At 37.7% G+C, this 12,062-nt stretch overlaps 1 protein-coding gene across 5 annotated transcripts in view; it reads left to right on the top strand.

The window, feature by feature from the left end:
* The window catches only part of PDE5A (phosphodiesterase 5A), a 150,494-nt gene that overhangs the window by 23,648 nt on the left and 114,784 nt on the right, over window positions 1-12,062 (top strand). For all 5 annotated transcript variants that reach the window (XM_007172415.2, XM_007172418.2, XM_007172417.2 and 2 more), the window contains exons 2-3: window positions 577-1,165; window positions 11,710-11,799. In XM_007172415.2, coding sequence (XP_007172477.1) covers window positions 577-1,165; window positions 11,710-11,799 — 679 coding nt within the window. The remainder of the gene's footprint in view (window positions 1-576; window positions 1,166-11,709; window positions 11,800-12,062) is intronic.

The following is a 12,062-nucleotide window of genomic DNA, read 5'->3' as shown; positions in this document are numbered from 1 at the left end:
TAAATCAGACATCTGAAAATACATGTGTATAGGAGTCAGGCTTTATCAAAGTGTTCATTGAAGCACCTGTCCTCTACAGATTTTCAGAATAAAACTGTCTTAAATAAACCATCTTGTTTTTATTTTCTGTGACAGATCGAACCATTACTGCCTCAGTTTACCATGAGAGGATTTTTAGAAGCTTTCAGGGGTAGCAATATTTAAGGAGGGGTGTTCTTAAGTTTTGTTTTTTTTTTTAAGATTTATTGATTGATTGATTGATTGATTGATTGATTGCTATGTTGGGTCTTCGTTTCTGTGCTAGGGCTTTCTCTAGTTGCAGCAAGCGGGGACCACTCTTCATCGCGGTGCGCGGGCCTCTCACTATCGTGGCCTCTCGTTGCAGAGCACAGGCTCCAGACGCGCAGGCTCAGTAATTGTGGCTCACGGGCCTAGTTGCTCCGCGGCATGTGGGATCTTCCCAGACCAGGGCTCGAACCCGTGTCCCCTGCATTGGCAGGCAGATTCTCAACCACTGCGCCACCAGGGAAGCCCCTTTCTTAAGTATTTACTGTGTCCACATGTTCTTTTCTGCAGAGAAATGGTCAATGCATGGTTTGCTGAGAGAGTTCACACCATCCCTGTGTGCAAGGAAGGCATCAGAGGCCACGTGGAATCTTGCTCTTGCCCCTCGCAGCAGAGCCCCCGTGCAGAGAGCAGTGTCCCTGGAACACCAACCAGGAAAATCTCTGCCTCCGAATTTGATCGACCTCTTAGACCCATCGTTGTCAAGGATTCCGAGGGAACTGTGAGCTTCCTCTCTGACTCAGAAAAGAAGGAGCAGATGCCTCTAACCCCCCCACGGTTTGATAATGACGAAGGGGACCAGTGCTCGAGACTCTTGGAATTAGTGAAAGATATTTCTAGCCACTTGGATGTCACAGCCTTATGTCACAAAATTTTCTTGCATATCCATGGCCTCATCTCCGCTGACCGCTATTCCCTGTTCCTCGTCTGCGAGGACAGCGCCAACGACAAGTTTCTTATTAGCCGCCTCTTTGACGTTGCAGAAGGTTCAACACTGGAAGAAGCTTCAAATAACTGTATCCGCTTAGAGTGGAATAAAGGCATCGTGGGACACGTGGCAGCTCTTGGTGAGCCCTTGAACATCAAAGATGCATATGAGGTAAATAAAACTGTTGGAACAGAGGCGGGGTGGGGGGTGGAACATGGGTGGGGCATTGGACAACTACTGTGAATCGTGGGGATATTTGACACTGAGATGTAATAATGTGTGTACTTATTTAAAATGGGAATATATGGCAAGAACTTTCCCATCTTTTAAATGTCAGAGTTTCTTTGCTAATGTCTGGGTCAAGGACAGAGGCCCGAGAGAAGTCTTGTCCTGTTTTTCTCCTTAATGATAATTTAACATAGGTCATCTCATAGTTGTATTCTTTCATCTTTTTACCTGATCACTATACATATCCCCTATCTATGTTATCTCCACGTGAACTTCTGGGGATTTACTAAGATTCTAAAATGATAGGTCCAAAAACCATCAGAAAACCAAACCCATAGTCTTTTTAAATTCATTCATTCAGTTAATCATATTCATTCATTTGAACTCCCATTGACAGCAAAGTCTGATTTTCTTTCTTTCCACTCTTTCATTTGTTTTATTAAACAAATAAATTTATGGATAGCTTCAAAAAATGGAAATTTTTGCCCTATAGTATTTCGATGGAAAGATTTGATATTTCTTCCACTTTTACTTCAGTTATGGACTTAAAGATTACACTATATGATTCTTGAAATTTCCCATTTAAAATTAATCTTTTATTACTAGAATTAGAGGTTTTAAACAAAGCATCTTAATTGAATGACACTGAGTATGTTTATGAATTATGTTCTAGCTACTTATCACGCGGTACACTATGAAGGTTCCATAGTAATACCAGCTTGAGGCTCCTCTGTGTAATTTGAGGGGTCATAGATGTTTTAGTCACCCCTGTATTCCTGATGCCTAAGACAGTGCCTGGAACATAGATATAAGTCTTAATAAATAGTGATTGGGAGAAAATTATAGTAGGTGAGATAAATAAGTAGAATGGAAAGCAGGTCATAATAGATCCAGGGAAAATGTGTTAGGTTCAGGGAAGCAGGAGATCATATATAATTGGGGAGATGGAGAGAGGTTTCTTCGAGGAAGCAGTGATTGATGTGGACCCTGGAAGATGGGTGAGATTGGAGTAGATTGAGTTGTGTGCATAGTGAGATCCAGATGTAAAGAAGTTTGCAGAAGAGACAGGAAGTTGGACCCTGTGGTGCTCGTATGGAAATGTGTGGGTGACAGTCAGTATAGACGCTGAGGAGCTACTGGAGATTACTGGGGTCTTGAGTGCCAAGCTGAGGAGTATGTGTTTGATTCAGAGCTATGAGGAATAACTGAAGATGGCTTGAAAGGGGAACTGGCATGATTCCGACTGTGATTTAGATAGATGAATAATATGGTGGTCATAAAATGAATTGGAGGGGAAAATGCTGGAAACTGGGAGGATAGGTTATTTTAATAGTCTGAGGAAGTAAGGAGCTGAGCCAGGGCACTGGCCTTCAGGACCAAAAGGAGGGAATGGATTAAAGATGAAGAAGCGGAATCTGCTAGACTTGGCAGCTAATAGGAGATGGAAGTGAGGAGAAAAGAGGAGTTGGAGAAGACTCGGGTCTTGAAGTTGGTTGAATAAATAATGGTAACTGGTGGGGAATACTGAGGGCAGGGATCTGGGGAGAGATGTGATAGTTCGGATAGGTTAAATCCTGAGATAGGTTTCAGAATCCACTCTATACCAGCAGTCTTTTCCATTTTGATTCTTCATGGAGCTATCTCCATGACCTCTTTGAGCTCTGTGAGTAACATCACACCATGGCAGACTCCAAGAGGGGTATTAAGGACACAGCTGCAGAATCGCTGCCAAGTTTGCAGAATTCCCTTCCTGTCTTAGGTGACAGCTGGGTTTCCGCTTTTCAATGGCACTATAGTCCCAAGTACAGTGGGACCATAAATATGCTTCAGCTTTGCTGAGACAGCCTTCATTTGTCTGCATGGTCCTAAGTTTCTCCGGCCCTGAGGATTTCTTCATTTATACACAATTTATTTAATCTGTTTACCATCTTTAGAGTTTTGATGGTATAATTTTTGTCTTGCAGTTAGTAATAACTTAATTCTTGTACTGCCATCTGAAATAGGCCCAGTGTCCTTGATTTGCAGTGACCCCAGGGTGAAGCCTCTTAGCTGTGGATTTCTCATGTTGCTGCTTCACCTTCGACACCCTTGATCTGTGTTTATAGAGTCCTTGCAGAAGTGATTCCTGTCCCAGGAATTTCATTAGAAGTTGTGGGATTGATCTGTGACATAATTTACATTGGTATTAACAGTGGAAGTCAGTTGGCTAGTGGCTAATTCATTACTCAGCCCACTCATAGCTTGAATAGTCAAAATACTGTCTCATAGCCTTTTGTGAAAATAATAAGAATATCAAAGTATATTCTATGTTTTCTGAGTCCTACTTCTTTAAATATGTGCCTGTAAAAATGACACATTTCTTCAGCTTATGTGACCATAGAACACTTAAAAGTTATAATGCAGCAGTAGAAAACCAAGAAGAGGCCATGAAATAGAGTAGTGCTCAGACTGAAGCTAAGAGTAAAAAAAATAGTCTCCTAGATAGATTAATTGTAAGAAATGGTCAACATTTGAGTCACTTTTTAAAACTTTGTAACAGAATGATATAAGCTTGGGGATTCAACTGTTTTATTACTAATAAAATAACACATTCATATTTTAAAATATAAGACAAGATCGACAACTTAGACCAGTGAGTCTCAATTAGATCACAAATACCAATGATGTTCAGTCACACATCATCTCCTCCTTCATCAGCCCATCATTCATGCAACTTTCTTGACTATGGCAGAGCATTTATTAATAATAAAATATTAACACATAATAATCAGAGCAACTGTATAAATGTGTTGGCATTATCCGCATATGTAAAAACTAGATATCATCCAGTATCTAGATTGGATTGTGTATTAGTCAGTTTTCTTCAGAGAAACAGAGCCAGTTGGATAAATAGAGATAAATAAGAAGTGATTTACTGTAGGAATTAGCCACTTGGATATGGAGGCCTAGAAGTTCCACAGTCTGCCTGCCATCTGCAAGCTGGAGAATCAGGAAAGTTGATGGTGTAATTCAGAGTCTGAAGGCCTAAGAATCAGGGGGGCCCATGGTATAACTCCGGTCTGTGTCTGAGGCCAAAAGCTTTAGAACCAGGAGCTCTGATGGACAGCAGGAGGGCAAGAGAAGATGGATGTCTTAGAGAGCAAATTTGTCCTTCCTCTGCCTTTTTTGTTCTATTCAGGTACTCAAGGTATTGGATGATGCCCACTGGCATTGATGAAGATCTTCTTTACTCATTCTACTGATTCAAATGTTCATCTCTTCTGGAGACATCCTCACAGGCACACCTGGAAGTAATGTTTTATCAGCTATTTGGGCATCCCTTAGCCTAGTCAAGTTGACACATAAAATTAACCATCACAGATTGTCTGAACCCCTGGTTCCATGTCTTATGGAAGCCTTAAGACTCCACAGGATTTCCTGTGTCAAAGGATTTCTATTGTCTAAACAACCCTCTTTTTCCTAAGTCAACTGGAATGCAAAACTTGGGCTCTTCTCCTGTTTCCATGGGACAGCCTCTCCATGGATACCATGATTTCTAGGGAGAAAACTTGGAGGGTCTTAGGGAAGGGTCACATTGTCACTCCTGTGGCTTCACCGTGGAGCTGCTACTCCTCCCACTCCCACTTCATTCCTCCCTTTTCAGTCCTTTTCCAGGTAAATAAATCTTCACCATCTCTCATCCTGCAGGTCTCACTTGCTGCTCAAGTGAATTTCTGGTGAATAAAATTATTTCCAAAATGAATTTCAGAGGAAAGAGATAACAATAGCAACTGTTCTAATTTTGATAAATTCTTTAATTTTGCTAAATTATTATATTTGATAGTTTTGTCATGGTGTAATTGTGCCCCAGGGAACACAGTTTGGGAACTGCTATATCTTTGTTCAATGTTCTAATAATCTCTAGGTATTCCACTTTGTGGAAGAAAACCAGCGCATATAATTTGGCAAGTCTACTGTGTTATTTCCTTTTTGTTTCCTGTTATTTTTATTTTTATACCATTTCAAGCTTACAGAAAAGTTGCAAGACCAGCATCAGAAACTTGTGTATACCCTTTACCCAGATTCTCCAATTGTTTATATTTTGCCCCATTTGCTTTATTATTTTCTTTTCCTATATATAATACATATAAGTAATATATGCATATTATTTTTTTCTGAACCATTTGGCGACATTTTTACTAAATATTTCAGTTTATAGTTTCTAACAAGAATATTCTCTTACACAATTGTGATACATTTGTCAAAATCTGGAAATTTTATGATACAGTACTTTTATCAAACATTCCATAGTCAAATTTGGCCAGTTGTTCCATGAATGTCCTTTATAGTTATTTTTTTTACTCTGATCAAGGCTCTAATTCAGGATTACATATTGCACATACTTGTCCTATCTCTTGGGTCTCCATTAAATCTGGAATAGTTTCTCAGTGTTTCTTTATCTTTCTTTACATGTAGTTTGGAAGAATACAGGCCAGTTATCTTGTAGAATGTTTTTCTTGATTCAAGTCAGGCACTTTGGGCAGGAATACGACAGATGTTGATCTTGAGACCTAGTTTGGTTTTACAAACAGCAATCAGTTCTTTACTTCTCCTACACCAGCTGGGGTGTCCTACAATCCAGCTCAATTCTGACACTAGCTCCTGGAGTTAATGCAGACCCCACAGGTTAAGGACTCAGTCCCACAGTGCTGTCCCCACTTCAGATACCAGCCCTAAATAGGATACCCAGGCTAGCCACACTTATGTCTGGCTAGCTACAAATTCCGGGGTTCCCTGCTCAGGTTTAATAATTTCCTAAAATGACTCAGAACTCAGGAAAACACTAAAGCACTACTTAAAATTACAGTTTTATTATAGAGGATGCAGTTCAGAAATAGCCAAATAGAAGAGGTGCATAGGGCAAGGAGCGAGAGGGGGGGGACACAAAACTTCCATGCGGGGGGCGGGGGGGGGGCGGCGTGGTGCACCACCATCCCAGCACACAGTTATCTCCACCAACCCAAAAGTTCCCTCAGATCTGATGGCTTGATTGCTTAAATCATTGGCCACTGGTGATTGGACTCAAGCTTCAGCCCCCTCTCTCCTGTCCAGAAGTCAGTGGTGGGGCTGAAAGTTCTAATCCTGTAATCACTTGATTGGTTTTCTTGGCAACCAGCCCCCATCCTGAAGCTATTTGAGGCCTTCCGTCCCCCTCCCCCTGCCCCGTGAGTCTTCTCATTAGCATGAACTCAGGTATGGTTGTAAGGGGCTTGTTATGAATATATAAAGAATCTCCTGTCACTCAGGAAATTCCAAGGGTTTAAGGAGCTCTATGCTAGACCAAATATATTTTTTATTATACCACAGACCTGCTTAGCATATGTTACCAGGTAGCATATGATGTTACTTTACCCCAGTATTGATGATGTTAAATTTGATAACTTGGTTAAAGCGGTATCCACTAGGTTTTTCCACTATAAAGTTATAATTTTCCCATTGTAATTAAGTATCTTAAGAGGAGGTATTTTGCTATTGTGTAGATATTCTATTCCTCATCAGTACCTTTACCAGTTCTGTCATCCACTGATTTTCCAACTTCATAATACCTTCTATATATATTAGTTGGCATTCCAATGTAAAGAAGAGCTTTGCCTTCTTTATTCATTCATTATTTATTTATTTCTATCATTATGGACTCATGGATTTTTATTTTGTTTAATGAGTTATGCTCTGTTACTATCTTTATTTATTCAAATTCTCGGATTATATCAGATTTACCGGCTCCTATGTCTTTTTGATATGTCCCCATCACTCTTGGCATTTTCTTGCTTTCTAGGGGAGCTGAAAGTTTTAACTGCTTAACAAGACGTTCCAGACTCATCTTTTACTTTCCCTGCCCTAGCCCTATGATCATTCTTTTTTTCCCAAGGAGCCCTGGTTCCTTTCAGTGGAGGGGATGGTATTTAGAAACCAGGATCTAGGCAGTAGGTGTGCTCACTGCTACTAGTTTATCAGCAGACAGAGCTAGAAAAAAAAAATATACACAGACACACATACACTTATATTTTATTTATTTATTCCTATATCTAACGACTCACTATATGCTAAACAATTCTTACCTCCAACTTCATTCTAACACCTCAAGGTATATTTTTTCTTCCTCTTTTCTTAATATATATAATATAATATTATATATATTATATATGTAATATATATATGTTTTCTCAGATTCTTTTCTCTTACAGGTTATTAGAAAATATTGAATATCGTTCCCTGTGCTACACAGCAGGTCCTTGTTGATTATCTATTTTATATATAGTAATATGTATATGTTAATCCCAAACTCCTAATTTATTACCCTCCCCTTTCCATAAGTTTGTTTTCTATGTCTGAGGGACTGTTTCTGTCTTGTAAATAAGTTCATTTATGTCTTTTTTTTTCTTTTTTAGATTCCACACATAAGTGATATCGTATAATATTTGTCTTTCTATGTCTGGCTTACTTCACCTAGTATGGTAATCTCTAGGTCCATCCGTGTTGCTGCAAATGACATTATTTCATTCTTTTTTATGGCTGAGTAATATTCCATAACACACACACACACACACACACACACACACACACACACACACCCACCCACCCAAATCTCCGACAAAAGAGGCAAGAATATACAATGGATAAAAGACAGTCTCTTCAGTAAGTGGTGCTGGGAAAACTGGACAGCTACATGTAAAAGAATGAAATTAGAACATTCTCTAAGACCATACACAAAAATAAACTCAAAATGGATTCAAGACCTAAATGTAAGACTGGATACTATAAAACTTCTAGAGGAAAACATAGGCAGTACACTCATTGACATAAATCATAGCAATATCTCTGTGGATTCGTTTCCTTATTCTTTATATATTTGTGCATGTGCTCAAGCCATGTTCCAAGCTCTTCACTCCTTTCTGTAGAATCTCTTGTCTTTCTCTTCAAGCTGAAGAACTCTCATTAACACTTCTTTAGTACTGGTCTGGTGGTGACGAATTCTCTGATTTCGTTTATCTGAAAATGGCTTTATTTTGCCTGAAATCTTTAAAGATATGTTCACTGTCTAGACAATTCTCAGTTAATAGTGGTTTTCTTTCAACACTTTAAAAGTTCTCCCACTTTTTTCTGGTTTTCATTTTTCTTATGAGAAGTCAGCCAGGCTTCATTTTTCACCTTATATGTTTCATAGTATATATCATTTTCACACTGTGTATATATTTAAGGTTTTCACTAACTTTGGGAAATTTTTGGTCATGTGTTTAAATATTTTTTCTGCTCCATTCTCTTCTCTTTGGACTCCAGTTGTATATATGTTAGACTATTTGATGTTGTCCCACAGAACGTTGAGGCTCTGTTAACTTTTTACAGGGTTTTTTTTGTCCTCTCAGTCCTTTTGATTAGATACTTTCTGTCCATCTGTCTTCAGGTTCACTGACCCTTCCATTGTTTCCAGTCTGCTGTTAAATCCATCAGTGAGCTCTTCCTTTTAGACTTTGTACTTTTCAGTTCTAGAATTTCCATTTAGCCTTTTTAAAATACTTTTTCTTTCTGCAGAGATTTCCATCTGTTCATTATTACCATATTTTCTCTTCAGTCCTTAAATACATTTATAATAGCTGCTTCGAGGTCCCTGTTTGTTAATTCCAACATCTGAATCATCTTGGGGTCGTTTTCTATTGACTGCTTTTTCTCTTCACTGTGGGTTTCAATTTCCTGTTTCTTCACATGCGTTGTGATTTTTTTTATCGTATGCTGGACATTGCGAATGTTTTGTTGCAGGGCATTTGGATTATATCAACTTCCTTTAAAACAGAACTGACCTTTGTTCTTGTAGACAGTGGAGTTACTGGAAGATCCTTTTGGTCCTGTCAGGTTTGGTATTATTATTTGTTAGGATGGATCTACTTTAGTTTTAAATTTAGTCTTAGGGACTGCTGCTCAGGTCCTTACCCCCAAGGAGTGGCCTTTCTGTGTCTCAACTGAATGCCTGAGGTGCCTAGTGAGGTATCTCCTCTGGTGGGTAGAACCCCAGTGTCTTCAAACATTTTTAGAATTGGTATCACCATTCACTTTCAGCCTTCAACAGGTAATCTTTGCTAGGTCTCTTAGAGTCTTGCCAAATACATGTCTGAAGTGACTAGCCACTCAGTCTTCTGCCACTCCTTCTTTACACCCCTAACCCCACCCAAAGCACAGCCTCTCTTATCAGGTACTTTGCCTTGCACATACCAGCCACTTTAGAAGCCCTGAATTCAGTTCTATTTGGAACTGTTACTCTACTTGGATACCACCTACCTGCCCCCAGGAGGAACCGGATTATTGCACGGCAATCATGTGTATTCTCTTCTTCACTGTGTGTAGTTTAGTTATTGTATGTATTTGGTCTAATCTTATATTTTTCAGCAGGAGGGCAAGTCTGGTACTAGTTGTTTTATTATGGGAGATGGATATCTAAGCTTTGTGGTTTTTTTACACTGTCATGTTCTCATAAACAGTGAAAGAAATAATCACAATAATAATGAAATAATAGTGCTCCATTTTTCTTTCAATGTTTCCTGGACCTAGAGGGGTTAGAAGTTCTCTATGTGTTTATAGCCCCTGCACTGGGTACATTGTTAAAGGAAAAATTCTTTGAGATGCCAAAATTCACTTAAAGTGATTTTGAGGCATATATTACTCCTACCTCCTTCAATGAAGAATGAAATCCAGGGCTGCTGTTTATTTTAAACTTCCAGTATGCACAAAAAAATTCTATGAAAGTGCTACTAATTTCAGACTCTTGCTTTGTTTAGATAGTTGGGTTTAATCCTCTTTTTTATAAATTGGTCTTGTAATTCAGATATTCATTAACAAAATAATTGCTGAGGATGTATTTCTATTCATATTTTGATTATTAGCTTGTAGAATAATTCACTATATAAATTCATAATTTTTAACTTCTTTTAATTTGTCCGTATCAGTATCCTGTCTGCTTTCTTTACATACCTTGCAATATAGTATGCTATTTAAGAACTGTTTTTTGGAAACATTGAGCCAAGGTTTTCTCTGTCTTTCAGTATAACTTTGAGCATGTTTGCAGAAAAATTAAAAATGCAGTAGTGTATATTTATAATATAAAATATTTATATTGATTTTCCACCATTTTATAACTTTTCTTTTGAAATTGCCTTTAATGCCATGTTTGGTCCTCTCATGGGGAAAATTGGCCTCATTTCTGACCCCAGTTGATGGAATCTAGTGTGATCATTTACTTCATTCACAGCTTTGGCTTTGCGTGACTTTAGACTAATTAAAAAAACAAAAACAAAAACAAAATGACCTTCAAAGATGAGGATTTTTCCAGTGTGACTATTCCATATTTTCTGAAGGGAATTCCGAAAGCAGAGTTTTTAGAACAATAATGCTATTATTAGGTTGAGCATGTAAGTTCCCAAGGCTATTGCTTTGAAGGGAACAATATTCATTCAGATGTTTATGTTCTGGTATGTTTGCTTCTGTTCTAATTGTATCTCATATACTGGTCTCTGTCCATTTCCTTGAGTATGTTTTTCCTCCTACCTATAAGATTTGCTTTAAACTATAGTAAGCTATAAGTGATCATGTTGGATAACTATGATATCATTTGTTAATGAATTCCTTCATTTGTTTAACAAATGTTTTTGAGTTCCTGTGCTAATCTTGGGAATACAGTGTGGTGAACCAAAAAAAGCCCCTCATAGAATTTACAGCCTACCTTTGACCTTCTCAATCTGGTTTAATGGAAAATAGCCTGTATCTTTCTTCCTTTAACCCACATTTAGAACTTTTACACCTTTCAGCAGTCCTTTGTGATTATTGGATGTGGGAAGATGTACTTTGTCAAAGAGGAAAAAGATTCAAAAGATTGAGGAATTGTTTATAGTCTGATGAAGGCCATGCAGTTTTATTATATACAAAAAGAAAGAAAAGATAAGATTTTAATTCTTATGAAACACCTGAGATAGAAATACAGAATACTGAGGAAATATATATATACAGTCATTACAAGGGAAGTCAAGTCAGTATTGAAAAGGTCATTTTGGAGGTGGTGGGTTTTATAGGAAAAGTTTCAGACCAAAGATGCTTTTCTTTTTCAGAAGAATCAGTGCGATGGGAATAGGCAAATTGTATTACACGGGAGGAGAGTTGCCACTTTTTCCTGAGTTTAAGTGAGGCTATCTAAATTGGTTAATATTTTGAATTTCCTTTATTTCTTAACATTTGTTTACATCTGTATTTTTTTCATAAATACTAGCTGCTAAAAAACCCTTAAATTTATCTTTGTCAAAGATGATATGTACTTGTATGATTTGGTGCCTTTTACAATAATAAAATTGTCATTCAGAACAACAAGGTGAGTCGACGATTAGATTTCTCTAATCCTATAAATCAGAAAAATCAAATCAGTCTTTGAACAGGTCAGTCACTAAATTGAATTTCTTCTTCCTTACTAGGATCCTCGGTTCAATGCAGAAGTTGACCAAATTACAGGCTACAAGACACAAAGTATTCTTTGTATGCCAATTAAGAATCATAGGGAAGAGGTAAGCCAATTTTCCATTTTGCTCTAAAAGGTCATTTAGAAACATTTTTCTTTTTGAAAAAAATTTTTCACTTTGCACACTTATGAAATAATGCTGTAGTGACAAGTTGACTATAAAGTGCTTAAATGTTCTGCTTGATGTTTTTTATTTAGACTTTAGTAATAGGGTTGACTCCTGATACTTTACTTTGACTTAGAAATAAATTTTAGACATGTCATTCCTTTTTTTTTTTTTTTTTTTTATTTCTTTTTTTTTAATAAATT

Source organism: Balaenoptera acutorostrata, chromosome 5, assembly GCF_949987535.1.
Source record: "Balaenoptera acutorostrata chromosome 5, mBalAcu1.1, whole genome shotgun sequence".
NCBI lineage: Eukaryota > Metazoa > Chordata > Mammalia > Artiodactyla > Balaenopteridae > Balaenoptera > Balaenoptera acutorostrata.
The sequence above is the reverse complement of the archived record's forward strand: the minus strand, read 5'-3'. Positions and strand labels throughout refer to the sequence as shown.